Raw genomic sequence first — 26,620 nt, forward strand, 5'->3', positions numbered from 1 at the left:
CATGAGGCCTAAAGAAGTGCATGTCACTTGAGCCGCTTTTGAAGCAGTTTTTCATTGGGTCAATAGAAAAACAGCTCCAAAAACGGTCGTAAAAAAAGGCTGTTATCCCTTGAAAACCGCTCCGTATTTTACAGCCGTATTTTGTTAAGCGTGTGAACGTACCCTTACTCGTGGTAACAATGTGCGATATCTGCAATCTCATCGCTCACGTGCTTGTTCACCAAGCCATAATGTAATCTTTATCTCTTGCGCTCTCCTCAAATGTCCGATTGGAAGTGGTGACTGGAGAAAAATGTACAAATGCCTAATGCAAAAAGGCAAACTAAGTAAATAACAGTCTTTACTAAAAACCAACCGGATCAACTTAAAGTATTTGCCGAATTCAATAAATGACGCTTTACAGGGCAGCTCTTGCAAATCGTGTTTATTGTACTACATTCGAGGTAATTGCTGGGCTGTGAAGTGAAGGATGCCCTAACAGTGGCACCAGTCACCATGGACTATAATGGTATATGTTAAATAAATACGTCGTGAACTGGGGGTCATGGATACCAGTATAGCTTATGGATGACTGATGCCAACATTTAGGCATCAGTGTAATGTATACGTCACCCATAGACTAGAACGGTATCAATATATATATATATATTAGAATGAACGTGATGTGAAGGAGGCCTAGTGAGTTATCCATGCAATATGCAGACAGACGAGATGGGTCCTCCAGAGGAAGGGCTGATTTTTGTAGCCACTGTGCTCTGGCTAGTAAAGGGGTGTCTGTGTGTAGCCCCAGCCTACGTTACCCAGGCTGGTATTCCTGTACAAGTTAAGAGGAATGAAGCTACAAAATGATCACATGGAAAACAAATTTATTTTTGAAATCCACAAGGCAGTTCTGTAACTACCACCCCCCCCCCCCCCCAGCCACAAACAAACAGGTTTTTCTTCAAAAACAGCTGTTACAAAATAATTTTATCTTTTGTTACAGACATAAAGATAGAAACAAAGTTACTAAAATTAGAAAACATTAATAAAGGATATTACAAACATTAGTCATAAATAATTCTTAAGTTCAATTTACATTAAAGAATACTTATAACATGGAACACAAGCAAAATTACCGTGCCCCCTCCTGGAAATGTAAACCACTTTCATGTCATTTGTGGCTTTCATATGCCCACAACGGTGCCATTAATAACATTTACAACCTTCTTGGCACACTGGTTATTCGCACTGTAGTCTGCTAAACGTCTCCTGTAAAATAGGCAATATTCTACCACTGACCCTTAACTGCGTTCCAAACATTAGGATCGAGAGGTCACTTAGTGATTCGGTTTATAAAACCTATGTACATATAGGGTCAGAGGTAAGCTAAAGTGGGGTTGTTGGTTTAGTTTATGTGAGCTTCTTCATGAAATGCAACTTCAGGTAGGCAATTGTGAGGAATATGAGGGTCATGATAGCCAATGCCAAGTGGTTCTGCCACAGGCCCCAGGTGCTGGAGTCAATTCCTTGATTTGAAAGATACCCATCTCCAGTTGTCCTTAAAAAAAGAGTACATAAAAAATAGGATTACACGTGGAGCTGACAAAATGAGGGAAATCTAGTCTGCGACCTTTGGTTTTACAGAACCAGCCGCTTAAAGGGGTTGTCCAGTTTCAGAAAATTAATGTTATTTTTTTGTATAATGAAGCCATACAATTTTTCAATGTAATTTCTGTAATAATTCCTCACAGTTTTCAAGATCTCTGTTTGTTGTTATTCAGCAGGAACATTTGTTGTTTACTTCCAGTGGATACAATTCTGTCCATGGTCATGTGATGGACACACAGGTGCTGGGATCGTTAGAAGACACCGCTCTGATACCCAATGTAACTAACGATCCCAGCACCTGTGTGTCGATCACATGACCGCGGACAGAATTTTATCCACTGGAAATAAACAATGAATGTTACTACTGAGTAACAACAAGCAGAGATCTTGAAAAATGTGAGAAATTAATACAGAAAGTATTGGAAAGTTGTAGAACTTAAATTCTACAAAATAAATAACGTTCATTTGCTGAAACCAGACAAGCCCTTTAAAGAACTATACTCCAAATATGGAAAAGTAGCTTTCAATGGTGTCCTGCAATCAACTCATCTCCCTATAGATATACGTATAGAGAAAAATTACGATTATAGAAAAAAAACATTCAATGCATAGAAGTTGTCCAAAAATTGCTCCATGCTTTTAATTCACTTCATCACTGTATAACCTACTTTGTCACGTGTTATTTGGAGGTTGCATACAATATTAAAAGGTTTACATTACCATTTAAATCATATATAGAAATGGGAACACTTACAAGAAAGTGGGGTCGCTTGGATTGCACTCCGTCTCCGTAACATTTTTGCAGAACATCAGCCCTGGAAATTCATTTGCTTGCAGAGCCTGGAGTGAAAAGCAAATAAAATAAGCAAACACAAAAAAGCCTCAACAGAATTGTATTACTGCAATATACACAGCTAAGAAAATAAAGTTAAACCTCATGTCTAATAGAAATTTTCAGGATCCACTGCCAAATATCTTTAGTGTATAGCCAGTATTCGATGATCTAGCGATACAGAATTTGTGCAGTGATTTCTATCGTAACATATTATTTCCCCTTGAATAAAATCCTGCTTTGAGTCGATCGCATGGATGGACGAGAACAAATCATTACAGCAGCTGAACCACCAGGTGGCAGCATGGAGAACAAAAGTTGCTGGACATTTAAAAGTCTTAAGGGTATGTTCACACGGCAGCGTCCGTTAGGGTATGTGCACACGCTAGCAGGCTTTTACGGCTGAAATGACAGACTGTTTTCAGGAGAAAACAGCTGCCTCGTTTCAGACGTAATTGCTCCTCCTCGCATTTTGCGAGGCTTCTCTGACAGCCGTAAATTTTGAGCTGCTCTTCATTGAGTTCAATGAAGAACGGCTCAAATTACGTCTGAAAGAAGTGTCCTGCATGTAATGTATATAAGTGTCCTGCACTTCTTTTGACAAGGCTGTATTTTTACGCATCGTCGTTTGACAGCTGTCAAACGACGACGCGTAAATGACAGGTTGTCTGCACAATACCTCGGCAAACCCATTCAAATGAATGGGCAGATGTTTGCCCACATATTGTAGCCCTATTTTCAGGCATAATACGCCTCGTTTACGTCTGAAAATAGGTCGTGTGAACCCAGCCTAACAGCTGAAATTACGGGGCTGTTTTCAGGAGAAAACAGCTCCGTAATTTCAGCCGTAATGGCATGTTGAGGCGCTTTTTGCTGCGTCCATTACGGACGTTAAATGGAGCTGTTTTTCCATGAAAAACGGCTCCATTTACGTCTGAAGAAGTGACAGGCACTTCTTCGACGCGGGCGTCTTTTTTACGCCCCGCCTTTTGACAGCGGGCGTAAAAAAAATGACTGTGCACAGAACATTCTAATGAATGGGCAGATGTTTGCCAACACTATCGAGCCGCATTTTCGGACGTAAATCGAGGAGTAAAACGCTCAAAATACGTCCGTAAATAAGCCGTGTGAACATACCCGTACTCTAGCTTGGCCTTTGTAAACCCCTATTAATAGAGTAGTTCCCTTTATGAGAAATATGTTCCTACACTTATTTATATTGAAAGGAATACCATCATAGGAAGTTTTTGCAAATTAAAATATCAGAAAATGTTGATTTAGGGAAATATTTTTCTTTACACTAAGTCTCCATCCTGTATAAGGGTACGTTCACACGCTTAACCAAAAAAGTCTGACAACACGGAGCTGTTTTCAAGGGAAAACAGCTCCTGATTTTCATTTTTTTTTTTTTTTTTTTTTTTTTTAACAACGCGCGTTTTTTTGCTGGGTTTTTTAAGCTATTTTTCTATTGAGTCAATGAAAAACTGCTCCAAAAATGGCTCAAGAAGTGACATGCACTTCTTTTTCGCGGCAGTTTTTCAAAACGGCCGCGTAAAAAAAAAAAAGAAGCCCCGTCGGAACAGAATGACGGTTTTCCTATTGAAATCAATGGCCAGACGTTTGGAGGCGTTCTGCTGCCAAGAATAAGCTGTGTGAACATATCCTTACCCTGTTGAATTATCCCCAAAAATAAAAAAGGGGGCAGGGATTCTTAAAAGTACGCAGACAGTCTGTAATATTGGATGTGCAGGCCTTATCTAAAACTGATCTAAACTGGGATATTATCGTGTGCTAGGAATCTGGACTAAGCTTCTGTTCACACTACAGTCAGAGGTTTGGAGCCCCAGTCAGCAGTTCTGTCAGAATTGTAACCTCAACAGACCACCTTGTAAAGGGGGTTTTACACTGAACGATTATCAGGCAGAAAAGCGTTCATATAACACTTGTTGCCGATATTTGCCCAGTGTAAACGGGAACGATCAGCAGGTGAACGAGCGCGATCATCTAATCGTATCGTTTTAAAATATCGTCGGCAGCACAGGTCCCTGTGTAAACAGAGATGCGCTGCCGACATGATAATAATGTATGGGGACGAGTGATCGGAGTAACGACTGCTCGTCCCCATGCATAGCTCCGTGTGACAGGAGCAAACGAGCGTCGATCAACGATGTCTTGTTGATCGGCGCTTCATGCACCGGCCACTTATCGGCCGGTGTAAAAGGGCCCTAAGTCAGCGTGGTCTATCAGGGGAACCGTTGGGATCGGACACTGCATCATGACATCAGTTGTGAACGTGAGATAAAGCACAAATTTGAACAAAGCCTAAAAGCCTAGTATCAGCACACAAATAGGAGGACCCTGAAAACATTTGTGGAACTTTATACAAACAAGTTGCATCAAAAACGAATAATGGAAATAAGCCTCACATTATTTAGCAGGGATTTCTGTGAAAACATATCCCAGACTTTTTTTTATTTTGCGTTACTTCTTACTGCACACGACTAAGGTGGCCATACACATTAGACTAACGTCCGAAATCGCCAATTTTGGCAGGACCAGCCGTCCATCTAATGTGTATTAGATGTTCGACAACTGTTCAATCCGGTCAGAGGAAAAAAAGGATCGGGCATGTTGAATTTCAACATGCCCAATCCTTTGTTGCCAGGGGAGAGAAGCTGCCGCCAGGTGTGTGTGGCACCGGCTTATTTCACTCTCCCCACTGAGAGCACATACATTCTCCGCCGAACCAAGAGTGAAAGTGTATGGGGAGATCGGGAGGAATAGCTCCCGGGGGAATGATCAACAGCTATTGAAGGTGTATGGCCACCTTTAGTTTTGGCTGTGCAAACTATTAGCGCAGAATATAAGGTGACTTACGGTCAGGCCATATCGAGGAATGCTGAAGTACTTGAGCCAAGACAGCCAACTCATAATGGATGTTACGTTGACTAGTAAACCAGAAAAGATCTACAAAGCAAACAAATGGTCAGGTTATCTTGTGTTAGATTAGTCCTACAGCATATATTTAGGTAGTAAGGGGGAAACCAACATACTCCTCAGTTACACGACACTCAGTCTGCTACATCTGTAGGTTTACAAAGCAATATGGCAATATCCACTGACGTAAAAAAACTAATTGTTCAAATACAGATTTTTCTAGGTAGACAATAAGCACATATATAAGGTAACTGTGTGCTGTGGGTTCACATTTTATGAACTTAACATTTCTTTATTAATTCAGTATTATATATGGTTCATACTAAACAATAACAAGCACATTCTCCAGAAAAGGGGAAAACATTTGGTTTGATGTGTTGTACTCACAATCATAAAGACGAAGCATATGGTCATGAGAAGGTTAGCGACAGCAACGACATCCTGACCGGCTGCTATGGCTAAAGCCATGGATGTAGCGGTGTAGGAAATCATCATCAAAGTGAACATCATGGTGAAGAAATTCCCCGCTAAAGGTTTGTATCCTAAAATAAATATATATATATATATATCTCTATAGATAAAAACTTTTATATGAACACTGACAATCTTTCCTGTTAGTACAGTTAATGGCACACGTCTGTCACCATGAGTACGGTTTCGAGCATAGTATCACATCCACTATGATAACATTTTTGTATTATTAATAGGGCATTGCATAAATAGCAACTTAATCTGGACATAGAAATTAGGTTTTTCCTCAGCCAATCAGGATGGTCACACGTTAGGTGGTCCCTCATCATATGCACATCGAGAGAATAGGGGGTCAGAGGTTGGATTTTAACCTGTCAAACTTTATTTCCTCAGAGAAAAGATGCCTCATTTTGCTCAGGCGTAGATCACATGTTTAGGGACAGCTTTAGCCACATCTACCCCCCCCCCCCTTCTTACAGACCTGACGCAAAGCCTCCAAAAAGAGCGCCTTTGCATTATAAAGTGTCTTTGCATTATACAGATGACAAATCCATTTCAATTGGGGCCATTTTCAGAGTAGAACTGTAATGACGGGGTAAGGAGACAGACAGGTGAGCCCTAATCTACCCACCACTCAGTCCCTGCCTACTTGCACGACCCGTCCTATGCGACGGCGTACAACTGGGTCCTAGGCGACGGCGTACAACTGGGCGACGGTCCCTACGTTCAATACGTGCAGGAGAGACAAACAGACAAGGGTACACAGAAGCTAAGGGAAATGGGGCAGTTGCCCACGGCAACACCTTGAGCAACAAGAGTAGCAAACGAGCCGAGTCAAACGAGGAGTGTACGAGGTACCAAACGCAGAGCAGGAGCGTAGTCAGTAAAGCCAGGGTCAAAATGAAGCGGAGGTCAATAGTAATAGCTGGAAAGCAGAGCCAGGAAACGAGAGAATCACAGGCAAAGACAAGAAGCAAATGTAGGTATACATAGACAGAAGGCGGGAGCTAGAACCGTCTGGCCAGGCTGTGATAGGTTGTCCCACTCCTCAGCCTACCAGCCTGAGTGGTAGCAGATTGAGTCACTCTATCAGACCTAAGAGCAGATGCAGACTGATTAACCACGGGCGTCGACACAGAAGCTGTGTCTGGCAGATCCTTTACAAGAACAAGCTACTTTTCCTGCCAAGGAAAGCTGATCAGCTTATGGTCAGCGGACAACCTTTTTGGTCTTGCAAAATACTGTACTAAAGGTTTTCTGTAGGTTTACTTACCAATCATGAAATAGATAACACATGTAAAAATAACGCTTGGCATTGTCCTCATGGGAATCAAATCTGCCATCAGCTTGGAAACAAAGTATGCAGACAGTCTGTAGTATCCGCTGATGTACTCATGTCTAAAAGAAAAACAGAAAATTTTCATGTGTGGATTGTCTCAGAATTAGAGTAAACCAATGATCAATATTGGTTTCAATACGTCAGCCACTTAAAGGAGTTGCATCAGCACATACCATTCCCCTAACTTGGGTGTCACGGTGGAGAGAACCTGATTTTGCCAGGAAAAGTTGTCGTCTGAACATTTAGAGACCATTTGTAGAATTACGGTAGTCTACCAGTGAGAGAAGTATACAGCTCTCTATATTGGGGGTCCCAAGCAGGGAATCTGCCTCTTTGACGTCCATATTGCCCAAATAGGTCATCATATGGATAGCGGTTGTCCCGATTGGACAACCCCTTTACAGTTGCCAGTAAACGAGTTGAAAACCAAAGATTAGGTAAAAGTGCATGTATTTTGTGGACAATGTCCTCAAGTAAACAAAGTTGGATACTACTTCTGCGCACAGCCTTAAAAGGAAGGGGTCATGATTTATTTATTTTTTATTATTATATTGCTTTTAATAAAATATAAACAAAAATGTTATTTATTAGTGTTGTCACTTAATACCTGTATTCAAACTTTTACTTCTCTATGGAAGGGGGGGGGCTATATGTTCAACGAAGTGAGGGCGCAAGGAATAGGAGCGTAGACCAGCGGAGGCAACGGCAGGAGCAGGTAATTTAGGTTCGTGTATGGAGGTGTGTATTATGTTCGTGTATGTTCATGTGATACGGTCTGCTGAGCCCGGTATCTAATCCTCCTACACTGTGCAGTCGCTCAGAAAGTGGCGTCACACAGTGTAGGAGGTTTTTGACATTCAAACCCCTCCTTCTCCTGGGACTAGCCAGAAGAAGGGAGGGGGGATTGTGAGAGGACACTAGAGGAGAGTGTGTCCAACCCAAATTTGCAGCATAAATCAATGAGGTTGCTTTACCATAGTGACCATGCTGCAATTTTGGGAACTGCTCCCTCTAGTGGCCAGCACATGGAAATGTTAGGAAATATTATAAATTAGATTCTAATTTATAATGTTTCCTGACTTGTGAAAAAAATTAAAAAAATGTAAACCGTGTAATCACTCAAATACTAATTGTTTAACTGAAAAAAAAAAAAATGTAAAAAAAAAATTCTAGCGACATTCCCTTTAACATACTGAATGGGGAAGCTACATCTGGCCATACATTTCCGCTGCAGGGTAAATGTAATTTTTCCATGCTGGCCATTAAGACGAATGGCTGACTGTGATATATGGACAGGCCGAGTTTGCCAGTGCTGCTCTTTGTGAGTGGCTCACAGATGGAAGGCCCTACTATCAGACGTCCATATGCCCTAATAGTGATAAAGGGAGAAATAGTATTCTAATTTTTACTGCTCTGATTATGCAACAGTTTATATGTCAATCTAAATTAACATTAGGATTAGAAAAATACTATAAAAAGGAAGCTTATTACGATTAGAGGCCTTCAGTATATAACCGGCACGTGCAGGGTCATCTGCATTGTATGGTCATCTTCTTAAAAACGCTACTCACATGAATATTTTCTTCTCTACGATGAAGAGCTCAATGGCGGATACGCTGCTGAAACACTGATTTGTTGTTATGAAGAACAAGGATCCGACTCTGTAAAGAAAGTAGATAGCACAGGTCTTACTCAGAGTCCCTGTTCTTACAAACAAACAGAGACAGAAAGAAAATCGGTCTCTCCGTAAAGCCCGATTACAATTTCTATTGATAACTCTCATGCACTGACCTGTTTTGGATTCCGTTCTCATTATTTGTCACACCGAAGAAGATGGCTCCAACAATAAGCGCGAGAATAAAACTAACCATTACCTTGGGAAAAAAAATAAAAATGTATTAAACATATTGTATACATGAAGCTTTGAATACATTCTCATCAAGTGAATCACTTACTTGTGCAGCCTACCCTATAATTCTGCATGCAGTCATTTTTTTATTCATTTTGACTAAACTCAGATTGTAAACTCAACAATCAAGACTTGAAAATGTCTAAAGAGAAAGTTAAAAATCAGTAGAAAACAAATAATTTTTTAAATAATATATATATATATATATATATATATACACACACACACACACACACACACACACACACACACACACTACCGTTCAAAAGTTTGGTGTCACCCAGACAATTTTGTGTTTTCCATAAAAACTCACACTTATATTTATCAAATGAGTTGCAAAATGACTAGAAAATATAGTCAAGACATTGACAAGGTTAGAAATAATGATTTTTATTTGAAATAATAATTTTCTCCTTCAAACTTTGCTTTCGTCAAAGAATGCTCCAATTGCAGCAATTACAGCATTGCAGACCTTTGGCATTCTAGCTGTTAATTTGCTGAGGTAATCGGGAGAAATTTCACCCCATGCTTCCAGAAGCCCCTCCCACAAGTTGGATTGGCACTTCTTGCTTACCATACGGTCAAGCTGCTCCCACATCAGCTCTATGGGGTTGAGATCTGGTGACTGCGCTGGCCACTCCATTACAGATAGAATACCAGCTGCCTGCTTCTTCCCTAAATAGTTCTTGCATAATTTGGAGGTGTGCTTTGGGTCATTGTCCTGTTGTAGGATGAAATTGGCTCCAATCAAGCGCTGTCCACAGGGTATGGCATGGCGTTGCAAAATGGAGTGATAGCCTTCCTTATTCAAAATCCCTTTTACCTTGTACAAATCTCCCACTTTACCAGCACCAAAGCAACCCCAGACCATCACATTACCTCCACCATGCTTGACAGATGGCATCAGGCACTCTTCCAGCATCTTTTCAGTTGTTCTGCATCTCACAAATGTTCTTCTGTGTGATCCAAACACCTCAAACTTCGATTCGTCTGTCCATAACACTTTTTTCCAATCTTCCTCAGTCCAATGTCTGTGTGCTTTTGCCCATATTAATCTTTTCCTTTCATTAGCCAGTCTCAGATACGGCTTTTTCTTTGCCACTCTGCCCTGAAGGCCAGCATCCCGGAGTCGCCTCTTCACTGTAGACGTTGACACTGGCGTTTTGCAGGTACTATTTAATGAAGCTGCCAGTTGAGGACCTGTGAGGCGTCTATTTCTGAAACTAGAGACTCTAATGTACTGGTCTTGTTGCTCAGTTGTGCAGCGGGGCCTCCCACTTCTTTCTACGCTGGTTAGAGCCTGTTTGTGCTGCCCTCTGAAGGGAGTAGTACACACCGTTGTAGGAAATCTTCAGTTTCTTGGCAATTTCTCGCATGGAATAGCCTTCATTTCTAACGACAAGAATAGACTGTCCAGTTTCACATGAAAGCTCTCTTTTTCTAGCCATTTGGATAGTTTAATCGAACCCACAAATGTAATGCTCCATATTCTCAACTAGCTCAAAGGAAGGTCAGTTTTATAGCTCCTCTAAACAGCAAAACTGTTTACAGCGGTGCTAACATAATTGCACAAGGGTTTTCAAGTGTTTTCTAATCATCCATTAGCCTTCTAACACAGTTAGCAAACACAATGTACCATTAGAACACTGGAGTGATGGTTGCTGGAAATGGGCCTCTATACACCTATGTAGATATTGCATTAAAAACCAGACGTTTGCAGCTAGAATAGTCATTTAGCACATTAACAATGTATAGAGTGTATTTCTGAGTAATTTAATGTTATCTTCATTGAAAAAAAACTGTGCTTTTCTTTCAAAAATAAGGAAATTTCTAAGTGACCCTAAACTTTTGAACGGTAGTGTATATATATATATATATATATATATATATATATCTCACAGCCACACCCCTGTTACTAGCGTCGCTGAATTAAAAAAAAAAACAACAAAGAAAGTATAAAATTGAAAGATAACCCTAAAGATGTGCCCACTTTATAGAGTACCATACAAGGTCTCTAAAGGGAGCAGATGCAATGAGTACAGCATACACTTCCAGGATTACTACTATTCCGTCCATTTCGGAGTATTATTTTTTAATTTTCAGCAATGCTGAGACAGGTTTATAAGCTAGTAGAAACAGAAATCTCTAAAAAGCCTTTGTTTTTTAATATAACCATTGGTATGAAAAATAAATCTATTGTTAATAACCCCAAACAGTTTTTGGCTTGTAATAGTACACAACAAGTTGAAATAATGCGATATTTGGAAACAGTACTGTGAAAATCCATAAAAAGCTTAAACTCTTAACGAAAAAGTGGCTCACAGCAAAGCATTGTCTATATGTGATCAAGTGGCAATGATACAGAGGAGCTAGCAAGGAGATTATATTAAATGCTTTGACCTTTTCTGCCAATTCTATTGTACAAAGGTGGATGAAATACTTTAGAATTATTGGTATCAGGCTGATCGTTTAAGCGGAAGCTGTAGAGTTGCATTAGCTCCTAATGCCATAATCACTGCGGATAAGGGGGACTGCATTACTAAGAACCCGCCGAAAAGATCAAGGGGCACAGATTACGTAGCCATTAAGCTAGTTGTGGTGGAAAACAAGGATCATATCAGAACCAATTTAAGTCGGATGAGGTGAAATGGTTTTAACGAAGTGTGTACCACGCATAGAAAGGGTTGGAAATCCAGCACTAATGAGGTGTCGGGGACATTAAAGAGGGAGAGAAGTGCACACAATGGAAAACGAGTCAAAACAATTAATGCCAATTCTGTGACAGCTAATTCGGGTCACAAGGTTGATCATGTTCAGAGCAGTCTTTAGGAAAAAAAAAAGAAAAAGATCCACACACATCTATTTAACAGTGTTGGGTATAGGACTGCGAAAGTCAATAGAAAGTGGTTATACATTTATATGGAGCCGATTTAGGTAGTAAAAATACAAGAAGACTCCGTTGTAGTTCATCTGATCATGGCATATGGTTGCCACAGATTGCGATTCCCTACTCGGGATTCCCTCCAAGAGCGAGGACACAGAGCAGCTTCCATTATGGCAGGCGGTTTATGCATTACATGGTCAGTCATTCAAAACTATAATTTCTCCTGCGTAGCCAGACATCGGTAAGAGACTTCAATTTAAAAAGAGGTTGTCTTTGTGAGAACTCTAAAGTACTACCAGTTGCCTACATATAAATCAGGTTCAAGGTTCTTGAAGGGTGGTTGAGGAACAGTAGAAGATAATACAATGTCATCATAGCTCTACATTTACCTGGGCTATGGAAGCTTGCGGATTACCCAAGAGGTTTTTAAAGGTCCTCTTGGAGACCCATTTCAGCTGATGGAAAAACGAAGTGTTGTATGTGATTTGCCTGGTAAAGAACTTGGTCTTCACTTTTTCCCCACTTGACAGTTTTTCAAGCTCAGCTTTGGTCTCTTTATAATAATTGGTATTACAGAAATCATTTGCCAGTTTGTCTACCACAGTTTGACTGCCACCGTCATTCGGATCCATTGTACCTAAGAAAAATAAAAGCATACTTTAATATATAAGGGAACACTAATATCCTTTGGAAACTGAAGACATTCATCTTCGAATATATATCACTGTATTACAACTGTATCTCCACATGATATGTGCAGTCAGACCAAAGTGTGAAATGACTTCAGTGTAAATCATTCTGGAAATCGTTCCTACAAAGAACCCACGATCATAGTATAATAAACAATCATACATGTCATATAGATCATATATACCTAGATCCAAATCTTCCATCTTGTTTAAGGCAACAGCTGTTGAGTCTCCATTAATAACATCGAGGAAGAAGTCAGCAGGATTATTGTGTTCTTCACAGATATAGCCTACGAAGGGATTAAAAGATATAAAATACAAATAACACATTATGGGAAGCAGGGATACCGGCTTTGAATCTGATCGGGGCATCATCTGCATGAGGCTTGTATATATTCGTCATATTTACATGGGTTTCCTCCCACATCCCATAAACACATTCAAAGGCAAATTGGCCCAAGTGTTTACGTGAGCTTCATTGGGGACAGGGAGTGATGACAATCTCTGTACAGCGCTATTCAATATGTTGGTGCTATTCATGTCATTTAATTACTTGACTTTTTCAACACAAATCAATATTTTTGTGGAAAAAAATAAATAAATAAAAAGTCATTGTTACCGAGTTGTGTGAAGTAATCCAGTGCATAGTCAGAAGGCCCATGGTACAGCATTTTACCTCCAGCCAGCAAGGTCAAGGTATCAAAGAGCCTGAAGATGGAATAGCGAGGCTGGTGTATTGAGAAGATTATGGTCTTGCCTTGCCTTGCCATCCTGCACGGCAAAAATGAAAACAACAGGTTTTATTTCTGTGATAATTTAGCTATATATATATATATATATATATATATATATATATATATATTTTATTTTCACTGGCTTACGTTCTATTTTTTTTTATGAGTCCCTGGTGTATGCCAAAGAAACTTTGAAATGAAAAATGCAATAAAAATTAGCTCCTTATAGGTCTTCACGCTAATAAACCCAAAACATAAATAAACTGTATTTATTAGGCTGCGTCTCTGCTATACCCAACTGTATGCACAGTTGGCCACTAGGGGCAGACAAACAATTTGAAGGTCTCCGCACAATATTTAAAAATGAGGATTCCCTTTACTTTTTGTGCACACTGTACGTGATGGAAGTCAGCATGTAAATACCTTCTGCTTTAAGAAGGTCTTGTGTACCGTCAACTAATAATTCTTTATACAATACTTCTTGAACACCACAATCTGTGGTCATACATTTGCTACTACAGACCACATGACATGGTACACATCATGGTAACTTCACACATATCTGTACCTCAGGTCGGAATAATAAGATAAATATATATTTTTTATACATTTAAAATACGGTTAGAAAGAAACACGTCAGAGACATAACAAATGTGTCAACCACCCATGAGTTCAAGGATAAAAGATTGGGAGGGCCTCCGTAACTAGTTAGGACAGGGAATGGACTACGTTTCCTCACCTCTTCAGCAGCAAAAGAACAGCATTTGCGGTGCTGGAATCCAGACCAGTAGTAGGTTCATCCAAGAACAAGATCCCTGGGTCGGTGATGAGCTCCATACCAATGTTGGTTCTTTTTCTTTCTCCTCCAGACACTCCACGGATCAGCTGGGTGCCAACCTAAAACCAAACACAAGTTGACAAACATCGAATAAGCTTTGCAGGCAAAAATCCCCAAACTGCCTGGATTGTCCTGAATCTACTGCCTGTTACCTTGGCGTCTGCCACTTTAGTCAATCCAAGTTCCTTGATAATTTGATTGATGCGCTCGTCCTTCTCCTTCTGTCTTAGTGATCTGGGTAACCTCAAAGCTGCTGAGAATTGCAAGTTCTCTCGAACAGTCAATGTCCCCATCACAACATCATCCTGTACATGATATATAGGATTAGTCAACAGAACTACTCAATTCATCACAACGGTGAAGTAATAGAAACCACCAATAACACAAGATATTTTACAACGGTTCTCTGCATTCTATGTCATATACAGCCATCAGCTACTGTGGTAGCAATAAAGGGAAGTTTAAAGGGGTTGTACAGGATTAGAGAAACATGGCGGCTTTCTTCTAAAAATAGCACCCCATCTGTTCACGGGTTGTGTGTGGTATTGCAGCTCAGCCTCATTCACGTCAAAGGAGTTGAGCTGAAATACCAGACACAACCCATTAACAAGTGTAGCATGGGTTCTGCAAACAAGCAGCCATGTTTTTCTAATCCTGTTCTAAAATGCTTATCTGGAATTTGCCTAATCATATCATTAAAGTGATCCTTCAGTACCCCAAAAATGTCTTGGGCCTGGGGGGTTCATTTAAGTTTAAATATCTATAGGAAATATGCAAGTTCAAACAAAATGCAGTGGTTTTATATAGCAAACATCACACAACAATCTGTATAGAAAGTGTCCCATTTGCCATCTACACATATATACAAATAGCTGCAAGTACGTAAAGGGAATGTTTCACCTATATTTTTTTTTTACTACTTAAAACCGGATACGGATACATATTCTTTTTTTCTAGTCTATTTTTTATTTTCGGATTGGAATTATTTTTATTTTCTCTATACGATTATGGCGGGCTGCCATCTTGTCTGAGCTGCTGTTAACAGCATTAGAGATATGCTTTCAGATCAGCGACATGGACTATAGGAATCTGTATATTTTCATTGACTTCTATGGGAGAGTTTTCTAGGTATGCTCTGTGACCTGTGCAGCAGTCACTGTGCAGGAAGGGAAAGGAGGGGAGCGGTGTTCATCACCTTTTGTGAATGGTGGATCCTGTGTTATCTATATATAGATGGGACCTGTCATTGTAATCTTGCCTGTGAGAATAAGCGGACTGCTGAGAAGTGATCTCTACAGAACAGGAAGGGTCAGTCTGACGACTGAGCCTCATAATAGTGTAAAAACTGTAAGATTTGAGTATTTTTTTGAAATATAGACATGGAAAATTTAAAAAATAAAATAAAAAAACGCCTTACAAAATATGTTTAACATAAAAACTTACTTTAAGCAATACATAATTTTATGATGACACATTCCCTTTAAACAAGTTAAGCCAGTCAGTATGTGGACTAAGATTAGGAACCATACAATATCATAGGAAAAGGCTCAGTGAGGCCACATGCAGGAATATAATCTGGTTTAGACAGCACCTTGTTGTATTCCCCATTAGGGAACAGTGAATTAACAGACAGGGATATCCACAGTCAGAACCTTTTTCTACAAGCTTAAGCCAAGCATGAGGTAAATAAAATAAAAATTATAATATATATATATAATCGCTCTCGAATTAAGTACCTGTACAACGTAGCCAGAGAGACACTTGAAGTTTGGTGGTTGCGGCTTTCCATCTATAAGCACATCACCAGATAGCCCGTAAGGGTCCTTCCTGGATGCAAGAACATCCAAAAGCCTTCAGGAGAAGCAGAAACAAGTCATGTCTGCCCATAAAGCAAATGCAGCAATATTTCCAAATAGAGAAAACATAAAATAGCCTAAAACCTGTACAAAAGGAGTAAGGCAAAGTCACTTAACTTTTTAATGTAGACTAAAAACATGAAATGTGATTAACTGTGGAGTTACACTTTAGAAAGCTATACAATATAATACAACACCAACTGCTCCTCCAACACTGCATTCAGCAATACTGCTGCCAAGTAAAGCCACCCTTGCATGGCTAGGTATGCGTCAGACTGGCATAGGCTTTAATATTAGTCAAACTATACATGTTCCAAATGATACTTACGATGATTTTCCACTGCCAGTAGGACCTAAAATGGCATTAAGACCAGGTCCCATAATTCCACTGCAAATATAAAAAGAGTAGCATGGTTATATCAAAAAATGTATATATCTATTTACATATACAAAAAACTTGAACATTAGCAATGGCCAATTCAAAAAAAAAAATCAAAGGGTAACTAAACTTTCAAAAAAACTTCTGACATGTCATAGTGATAGGTCAGAAGTTTTGATCGGTGGGGGTCTGAACACGTAGACCCCCACCACTCGCTAAAATGAAGTGGCAGAACGGCTTGGGTGAGCGCGGTGCGGCTTGGTTTCTGATCAACTTTTTTCGGAAACCCAAGCAATTGGTGTACGGGCTCAATAGAAAGTCTACGGGCTCGTACACCAACTGCTCACAAGATCTGCTTACAAGAAACGAAGTTGCTCAATCGAGTGCTTCTTACCCTTCGTTTTAGATATTGGTGGGGGTTTCAGTGTTCAGACCCCCACTGATCAAAACTTGTGACATGTCACAAGTTTTTTGAAAGTTTAGTTATCCTTCAAATAAAAGGGAGTATAGACTACATTTTTAGGAACAATTTGGAAAACCAGAATGAATGAAAAAGTGACATGTCTATAGGTCAGAACAAGAATACAATCGCAACATTTATTGTAAAAGAAGTACGATTATAGTAACCAACAAGTTCCAGTAGCGTTAAAAAAACAAAAACAAAACACAAGCGTATCTAATTTTTTTAGAGACGGTCCATGAATTTAAGGACACTTACCAACCCAGCTAATGCGTTGTGCTGCTTTTACGTTTTGTTGGACAATACTATTTTAGCATAATACCACATTTAATCCCAAGGAATGTTTAGAACAGATATGTAGTTCAAGAATTCCATACAAATCACATAAAAATACTGAGCTGTGTTGTGGGGTTAAATCTCCTCATTCTTGTTTGCACGGTGCAGTAAAAGGGTTATAAATTAATGGATATATTATGTTCTGCTCCGTGTGACAGCTTTGTGTCACCTCCCGGTCATACAATTTACACACAGTACCGGAGGTCAAAATGCTAATGCAGATTACAGCATAGATAAGATACCTCTTACCCAGTGAGCAATATTCACTAATTGTTAACTACGGAAATCATTCACCAAGTAATCCGTGTACTCAAAGATCACCTAGGACGCAACGCTACTGTGGTATTCCATTCCTCCTATTCACCATACAGTCAATCTCTGGCCATACAAGATGAAAGTTGGCTGAAATGGCCAATTTCAATTATTCAAAGATAAAAAGGACTGAATAGAACGAAATTAAATGTCCAGTCTTGGGCTACATACCAACCCTACCCGCCACGTATCATGGAAAAACCGGCTTCCTTAGGAGTCTCTAGGAGGAAGCCGCTTTTCAAGTGACATGTGGGGGTAGGGTTGGTATGTAGCCCAAGACTGGACATTTGATTTCATGCTATGGAGTCCTTTTTCTCATCATGCATTTGTCCACAATTTACTAGCTTATTCATTTACAACTATTGGTATGTCAAGTATCATGCTTGCAGTTTTCTTTGGACATTTGTTCGTTATTATTCTAGTCCAGTCTATATATTTGAGGCTCCATACCTTTGTCTTATTAGGGACTACCCCATAGAAGTTTCATCTGTATTCAGCTTTTACATTTTTGAACGTCATGGTTTTGTCTTTTGTAATTTTTTGGATGTGCGCTCGTAATTTGATGCCTCACCTTTCCGCTTTCTTTTGATCGTGTATTTTAGAGGCATTTCTTGCTGCACTTCCCATATTTATCTCGAGTGCCCATCTTTTCTGGTTTCTTTGGACTCTATGGCCAGCTTAATGTCGAAAACATTATAAAATTATAGTTTATGCCCTCACCATTCAAAGGCCTGTTTAATCAGGCCTCACATTAGTTTTTACTTCTGCGCGCCCTAACGTTAGAACACTGACATTATCCTTGCACAGGTCAGTAGCATGAGCCATGTTAGGGGAGAGTTACTAAGAAGCAACTTATGAACTGCTAGGAAGCAGTCAGATGAATTATACAGATCAATTAAATATTCGCTTATAAATGATCGGACTGCATGATACTTGAATAAAAGGCTAATTCAATGGCAATACCTCTCCTAAACCTAGAGTAACTTCAAAGCGGATCTGCCCCCTCCTCCTCACTTATGAATGACGCTGTACAAGACTGTATACATTGGTTGTCGTCACTCAATTGGGAGGAGGGAAGTGCAGGACAGGGCGGGGGGCACTGATTGGCGCTCACCATTTAGAGAATAAAAAAATAATAATCTGGCTTTTGTGCATGTAGGATATGAAATATTTGATCATTCAAAGTAAAATATAAATCTAAAATATATTAAAAACAAACAGAAAAAAAAACCTTTAAAATCATGCTAGATACAAAAATTAGCAAGTCATGCAAAAAAAAAAAAAAAAAAAAAAAAAAAAAAGGAAGTCAAATAAGACAAAAAACACACAAATACTATACAAATCATGACTGTGCAGAAGCCTATATGACACAGCATTAATTAACTTTTCAAGTTGCAAAGCTCGGATCAACGTCAGTCATTGACACAGGCAGCATTGCAGCGTTCTCTTGTACTCATCTGGGTAGGTAAATTGAAGGAAATAGTAGTTCCATGGACCTGAAGAGTGGCATACTATGGACAATCTCAGAGAATAGAAGTAGGCATACTAACCCCTTTACCCTATGGCTGACCAGGGCCTGATAAGAACATGTAAGGTGAGCCGCGATCATGTAGTAGGGTAAGCTGTAATCCGATGGAAAACTCTAGAGAACACAGTGAAATGACAGCACAGAGGGCCAACAGACAAATATCGGCTCTGCTATAGACTGCAAGCCCCACACAAAATTATAAGAAGGACCGGAGAACTAAATAAAAGTAGTTGGTCTTTTACTTTAGTGTACTATACAATTACAGTGAATTTTACAGCATTACCAGTCAGCATAGAAGGTTACAACCATTGTAATACAGGCACTGCTAAATGTCTTCTAGAAATATACTCAACCGCTCATGCGGAGGAGACATACACGAACAGCATGAGTTGGACATGTGAGCATCCTCTCTTTTTTGATCCATTACCACAAAATATATTCCTTCAACATTAAAGGGGTTGGCCCACTAAAGACTCAATGTGTCCATTGGACACAGAAGAGTCCGGTTGGTGGGAACCAACAAATCCTAAAAACATGAATGCCCAGTCCCCATTCCAAGAACGAAAGCGGATAGACATGCATTAAAGTCTGTGGGAGGAACAAAAACAGCGGAGGGAGTGTTCGCTCTACACAATGATCTGCTAATGTTCATGTTTCTGTAGTTTGGGAACAAGTCACGTTTCAAGTTTCTACTAGAAACATACATTTTTGTAGGCCACTCAGGGCATATGTCTACTACTTCCCATCAGGAGAACAGTTGTACTCCGATACGGACCGGTTTGTGGTCAGCATAAATCTAGTTACTTTGGATAGTCACATGGCCGGTCCTATAAACCTGCTCTCGTCAAGAATGCGGTTGTGTAACCTGCAGTAGTTATAAAAGGACAAAGCTTATCAAGCAAAGTTTTATGGTTTATGTGCATATTATATTAGGATTATAAAACTATGAATAACACAATGGTTTTTTTTTGCTCAAAAGGCTATTCCCTAGATACAGTATCAAAGACTGAAATAAAAGCTATTGCCCGACAAGTAACCCACTGGTCTGCATCGAACAGCAAGTGGGTATGTTCACACGCTTAACAAAATACGGAGCTGTAAAAAACCTTCATGTGTTTCAAGAGTTTTTAATGGTATTTTTTTTATATGTATTTATTTAGTATCATTTTGTAAGTCCACAGTGTTTTTTGGGCGGTGTGTGAATGCGAAGACTAGAAAGTGTGAACTTTGCCTTACAGCTTAAAAGGTCTACCTTTGCAAGGAACTTCATTTTTTAGATGACTGAAGCAATAAAAATTAAGTCTTGATTAAAAAATATACTTCTGTTTGGAGTCTACAATTCCTATGCAGACCTATGTGTTCCCATGGTAACAGTCTACAAAAAAATCACGTGTAGTCTGATCCTGCAGTCATAATCCTTTTTGTCCCTTACTTCTTACGAACCTGCCAAATGTTTGTCAGGAACAAGTAAAGATCAAAAAGGGAAGGAAGGAAGTATGCCTGCGAGCCCAGACCACACAGGGTTTGTTTTAAACCTGTAATCATAGACACACAGAGTTGCTTTATTTACTATTTTAGATGCGTTGGAGCAATTATTTTTTATTATTATTATTATTGGCCGTAGCCTTTAATTCTGTGTGTAACAGAAAATGGGATTAGGCATTTATTATCACCTCACTAGAGAAATTAGTTTGTACAACGTACCATTTTCCATCATTTGGATTACATGATTTAAAAAAATAAATAAATACAAAAATAAAAATAAATAAAAAGCGAGGATTGCCAGTGTTGTGATTAGTCCTATTACTATGGGAACAAATGAACAGGAACATGAAATTCTGTTATATATAATCAGGGCAAGAATTGTGCAGTTATGCCCGGGGATTGTTGACTGCAGGTCCCCATTAAGAGGCTGGCAAGGGGTTAATATGCAGGCCAATAAAACTAGTTGCATGGGCTGGATGTCTTCTCTTGGATTCATCCTCCCAAGCTGTACATACAAGTAATTTGCCCACCTTTCCATCCCTCTTTTTGTTCTGGTCTACACTTTTGACACACTGCTGCATTCTGCGATCCTGTTTTTAGTATAAGAAGCATGGCATTTTTTTCATGGCAAAATAAAGAAATATTGTGGCCTGCCCTCAAAAGCACTTAAATTTAAGCATTGTGTTAATTGTATTTATTTTAAAATAAAAGAAAGTGGCCTAAGGGTGGGTTTACACTGGCCGATTTCTGCCCATAACAAGCGCCGATCGACAATATAACAAATCGATCAGCGCTGGTTAACAACCTCTTACACAGGCCGATGCTATACTGCATAGGGAAGAACGATCATTAAACGGATTGTTCTGTACCCATCAATTATGATTTTACAGGCTGTATAAGATGTAAATGAGCATTTGTCATCTGATCACTGCCCTGCCCTCGGGAACCAGCATTCAAAAGAACGCTTGTTTGGTCGATTATTGGTCCATATAATGGGGCCTTAAGGGCAGGGCCAGCATCAGCCCACTCCAATTGGGGGGGCCCACTCGGCCACCGGGTGCGGAGGCTGCCGTCGTTAAGGCATCACTGTCCATATATGGACAGTGATGTAAGAAGGAGAGGATTCCCAGGCAGAGTGCTAGAAGCGGCTCTGCTCCGGGACTCCGTCTTTGGGAATGCCCCCGACATCGCTGTCCATATATGGACAGTGAATATGGACAGCGATGCCAGGACCAGAGCAGTGTCCCAGCCTGGCTGCGCTAGTCCCGCCTTGATTTAGTTGGGTTGAATGCTGGAGCCTCGCTCCAGCATTCACTGTGCCGTGAGCAGATCGGCACAGGCAGGTGCGATTTAGTGACATCACTACCTATCGCCTGTCTGCGACGAGTCACTCACAGGACAGTGCAGAGGAGGAGAATGGTCCTCCACACGTCGGTAGGTAAATAATTATGTTTTTTTTCTATTAGGTACATATGGGGGCATTATACTGTATGGGACAGCTGTGGAGGGCATTATATTGTATGTGGCAGCTGTGGAGGGCATTATACTGTACGGTGCAGCTATGGGGGGCATTATACTGTGTGGTGGATTTATACTGTGGGAGCAGCTATGGGGGGGCATTATACTGTGGTGGTCAGCTACTAGGGCATTATACTGTGTGGGGGCAGCTATGGGGAGAATTATACTTTGTGTGGGGGGGGGGGGGAATTATACTGTGGGGGCATTCATGGGGTCTGTTGGGCAAGGCAACTGGGCAAAGGCATGCGCAGGGGTCTGGTGGTGTTGGGTAGGGGGGCTGAATTCTTGCACCAGGGCCCATGAGCCTTCAGCTACGCCACTCCCAGGCAGAGTGCTAGTAGTGCTCTGCCCGGGACTATGGATCTAGGGTTGCCCCTGATAACACTGTCCATATATAGACAGTGACATCAGGGGCTATGTGCCACTATCTACAGAGGGTACTAAATTTATTGGGGTACAAACTGGGGGCCTAACTTTTATATGGGGGCATAAACAGGGCCTAACATCTATATGGGGGCACAAAGTGACAATTTTTGGCATTTTACTGCCGCCGTGAGTTTCCCCGCAAAGTGGCCCACTAAGTCTGTGTCTCCCAAGGGGCCACATAAACCTGGAGCCGGCCCTGCTTAAGGGAATACATTTTTTGGGTGCCAGCAGTCAAAAGAATTTGCACCATACAATGCGACTATGCTGCTTGGGGAACTACCATCTACATTTCTTTCTTGTAGTCTGTCCCCTAACGTGACTATTGTTTGTCCTAACAATATAAAAAGTATTGTAGAGAACCTTGCTGATACAAAGTACTTCTACAAGTTCTCAGAAATGATTATTGCATACTAAAAACACATCTATTAACCCCTTCCTCCTGCAGAGACTTTTGACCTTCCTGCAGTTATTAGAAATATCCCACATGTGGCCCTAGCGTGGTAATGTACTGAAGCACCGGCCTCAGAAGCAAAGGCGGACCTACTGGATTATGGGGTCTTCTTTTTATTAGATTATATTTTAGGCACCATGTCAGGTTTGACAAGGTCTTGTGGTGCCAAAACAGAGAAAATACACCCCAAAAAAAAACAACATTTTGGAAACTGCACCCCTCAAGGTATTCACATATGGGTGTAGTGAGAATGTTAACCTCACAGGTGTTTTGCAGAAATTAGAGTACACTCGATGTTGCAGAATGAAAATGGCAATTTTTACATAGATATGCCTATATGTGGTGCCCAGCTTGTGCCACCATGAACAGACAGCTCTCTAATTATTTATGCGGTGTATTCCGGTTTTAGAATCACCCTACACGTGGCCCTAATCTTTTGCCTGGACTATTGACAGGGCTGAGGAGTGAAAGAGTACCAAGTAAAATTGAGGCCTAATTTGGCGACTTACAAAGTATTGGTTCACAATTGCGGAGGCTCTGATGTGAAATAATAAAAGAAACCCCTGAGAAGTGACCCCATTTTGGAAACTACACCCTTTAAAGGCATTTATTAAGATGTGTAGTGAGAATTTTCACCCCATAGGTCTTTTCCATAAATGAATGATCTGAGGATGGTGCAAAGTAGTAATTTAAATTTTTCCGTAGATATGCCAATTCAGTGGCAAATATGTCGTGCCCAGCTTGTGCCACTAGAGACAAACACCCCAAAAATTGTTAAAAGTGTTCTCTCGGGTATGGCGGTGCCATATATGTGGAAGTAAACTGCTGTTTGGGCACACTGTAGGGTTCAGAGGGGAGGGATCGCCATTTGGCTTTTGGAGCGTGGATTTTGCTTGGAGTTTTACTGGTATTTCAGTTTATAATGTGGGGGTACATGTAAGCTGGGCGGAGTACATCAGGGGCATATTTAGGTGGTATAATAATGGGGTAAAAAAATCCCCCCAACAAAAACAATAAAATAATCCATAGATGTGTGTTACGCGGTGAATCAATCCTTTATGCACAGGCCAGTGTCGCACTAATAAACGGTGTCCTTTCTTATCTCCCTTGTGGTACATACTCCGCACCTTTGCAGTTTGGGGAATTTTGTTGGGAAAGCGTGGTCCTGGTATAATACGGGCGCCGTCACTTCCAACAGATATGTTTGGGCCCTCCCATTCCTGGTTCCCTAATTTTAGGGCCTTGATAAACCGCCTTTTGAAAAACTGAAGAAATATTCCCCTCGGGCCTGCACAACTGCATATTTTTTCTTTCCTGACTTACTGGAGCCTTTAAGAAGCACTCCACTTTATTTTTTTTTATTGCACCCTCCATTTGTACATTGGCGTTTCAGTGGGGTTCTGGGTGTAGAAATACTTACCGATCCATGCATCTTGTAGTTTTTCGGGTCCAGCGCTGCTCACGTGATCTTCCCTCTGACTTGTCTGGCGTCACTGTGCTTTTCAGAAAACCAGAAGTAAGGCTCAATGCATTCTTATGGAGCCTCGTTCTGGCCCCCATAGGCATGGAGAGCCTGAGTTCCGGTTTATTCAAAAGCACAGTGACGCCAGACAAGTCAGAGGGAAGATCACGTGAGCGGCGCTGGACCCGAAAAACTACAAGATGCATGGATCGGTAAGTATTTTTGCTCAAAGCACCCCACTGAAACGCCAATGTACAAATGGAGGGTGTAATAAAAAACGAAAACTTAAAATAATCTTTTTAACTTATATTTTTTCATAGACTTAGTGGCATGAGGGCTGATTTTTTTTTGCGGGATGAGACGTAGTTATTATGGTTACCATTTTGGGATACATGCGACTTTTTGGGAGACAAAAACAGCAATCCTGGCATAGTGTTTAGTTGTTTTTTTACAGCATCCACCATGCGTTATAAATTACATGTTACCTTTATTCTGCGGGTCAGTACGATTCCCGGGGATACCAAATTTATAGCACTTTATGTTTTACAACTTTTTGCACGATAAAATTACTTTTGTACAAAGAATATTTTTTCTGTTGCCATGTAGTGAGAAAAATAACGTTTTCATTTTTTAGTCAACAGAGCTGTAGGAGGGCTTGTTTTTTTTAATAGAGGACTTGATGAAAAAAAATATATATATCCCTTTTATTATTTGAAACTTTTATTTTGTACAACTTTTTTTTCATCTTTTAACACTTTTTTTAGTCCCACTAGGGGACTTGAAGGTCAAACTGTCTGATTTATGTTCCAATACATCACACTACCTATATAGTGCAATGTATTAGAACGGTCAGTCATTCACTGACACAAGCCGATTAGGCTTCGCCTCCAGGCAGGGCCTCGTAATGGCAGACCAGGGGGCCATGGTTAGGCCTCCTGTTGCCATAGCAAGCGATCGCATCGTAGGGGTGCCTATTTGGCTACAAACCACTAAGATACAGCGATCGCTGCATCTAAGGGGGTTAATGGCATTGATCGGAGCTAGATCCGGTCCCTGCCGTTACAGCAAGTTGTCAGCTATGACATACAGCTGACAACCGCTGTTGACGACACGGCCTCAGCTTCTGAGCCCGCACCATCTTCCAGTCTGTACCTGAAGCCTTTTAGGCCCCGCCTCCATGCTTCCATACTAGGCAGACCGGGATGCCAGTGAGAGGCCTCCAGTTGTCATTGCAGCCATCGGCAATCTCGTCACTGGGGTGGTGATTGCCTACAAACACCTTAAATGCAGCGGTCGCTTTTGACCGATGCATTTGAGGGGTTAATGGCAGGAATCACAGCTAACTTCGGTCTTCTCCATTACAGCAGGCTGTCAGCCGTAACATACAGTGGACACCCGGGGATGATGGCACAGATTCAGCTTCTAAGCCCATGCTGTCAGGACAGGAGATATTTGTGCTGATGATTTATTTCACTCACGGAGGATTGACTATAGTGATACTATAGTAGCAAACAGAAAACGGAGAAGGATTGTGTCTGTACAGGCTTTCAGCTTCTGAATGTAAAACAGGACTGTTCCCATTAACTGACAGCAAGTAGAGTTCTTAAAAACTGAAGACCTGAAACACAAAGTTGTAAAACCCTTTTAGATGCTCATGTCCCTTACAACAACAGTGGTCCATCCTGAGGCAGTTCATGTGCAACAGTAAGAGAAGCATTAACACTCGTTTTTTTTCCCTTCCGGCCACTGCTCCATTCAAATGAATGGGGGCCTCGCTACAGTTCCCTGCAGAGCCAGTGGTCAGGAGCTGGGAGAGGAAAAAAGAACTGAGAAGAGGACAGTGTTAAAGCAGCACTGTGGCTCCTTCAATATCGGGATCAGTGGGGGTCCCAGCAGTCAGACCCCCAGCGATCGCAAGTGTGAAGGGAATAACCCTTTAATGTTTACTGTTGATCATCAACTTCACTACGACTGACCACGGATGTTGCAAAGCTAAATTCACACACAGCGTTTTGCATGGCGTTTTTTCAAGGCTTTTTTTAAGTGTGGACAGAATTTACATTAAAGTCTATAGTAAAATATCAACTGCGTTTTGGAGGCAATTTTGTGGTCACTGGAGGTTTTTTTTTAAATCCAAATGCAGCATGCTCTGGGTAGGTGTTTCACATCTTTCTAATAGGTTTT

General features: G+C 40.6%; 1 protein-coding gene across 3 annotated transcripts in view; it reads right to left on the reverse strand.

Annotated features, from left to right (window-relative positions):
• Window positions 1-409: 409 nt before the first annotated feature.
• Window positions 410-26,620, reverse strand: part of ABCG2 (ATP binding cassette subfamily G member 2 (JR blood group)) — a 75,060-nt gene continuing 48,849 nt past the window's right edge. For all 3 annotated transcript variants that reach the window (XM_075860713.1, XM_075860714.1, XM_075860715.1), the window contains exons 3-16: window positions 16,408-16,467; window positions 15,960-16,074; window positions 14,376-14,528; window positions 14,125-14,282; window positions 13,271-13,422; window positions 12,837-12,941; window positions 12,352-12,599; window positions 8,961-9,043; window positions 8,741-8,830; window positions 7,104-7,228; window positions 5,747-5,901; window positions 5,300-5,389; window positions 2,345-2,430; window positions 410-1,540 (exon numbers count right to left, since the gene is read on the reverse strand). In XM_075860713.1, coding sequence (XP_075716828.1) covers window positions 1,393-1,540; window positions 2,345-2,430; window positions 5,300-5,389; window positions 5,747-5,901; window positions 7,104-7,228; window positions 8,741-8,830; window positions 8,961-9,043; window positions 12,352-12,599; window positions 12,837-12,941; window positions 13,271-13,422; window positions 14,125-14,282; window positions 14,376-14,528; window positions 15,960-16,074; window positions 16,408-16,467 — 1,768 coding nt within the window. In that variant the 3' untranslated portion in view covers window positions 410-1,392. The remainder of the gene's footprint in view (window positions 1,541-2,344; window positions 2,431-5,299; window positions 5,390-5,746; window positions 5,902-7,103; window positions 7,229-8,740; window positions 8,831-8,960; window positions 9,044-12,351; window positions 12,600-12,836; window positions 12,942-13,270; window positions 13,423-14,124; window positions 14,283-14,375; window positions 14,529-15,959; window positions 16,075-16,407; window positions 16,468-26,620) is intronic.

The sequence above is a fragment of the Rhinoderma darwinii genome, chromosome 1, assembly GCF_050947455.1.
Source record: "Rhinoderma darwinii isolate aRhiDar2 chromosome 1, aRhiDar2.hap1, whole genome shotgun sequence".
Classification (NCBI taxonomy): domain Eukaryota; kingdom Metazoa; phylum Chordata; class Amphibia; order Anura; family Rhinodermatidae; genus Rhinoderma; species Rhinoderma darwinii.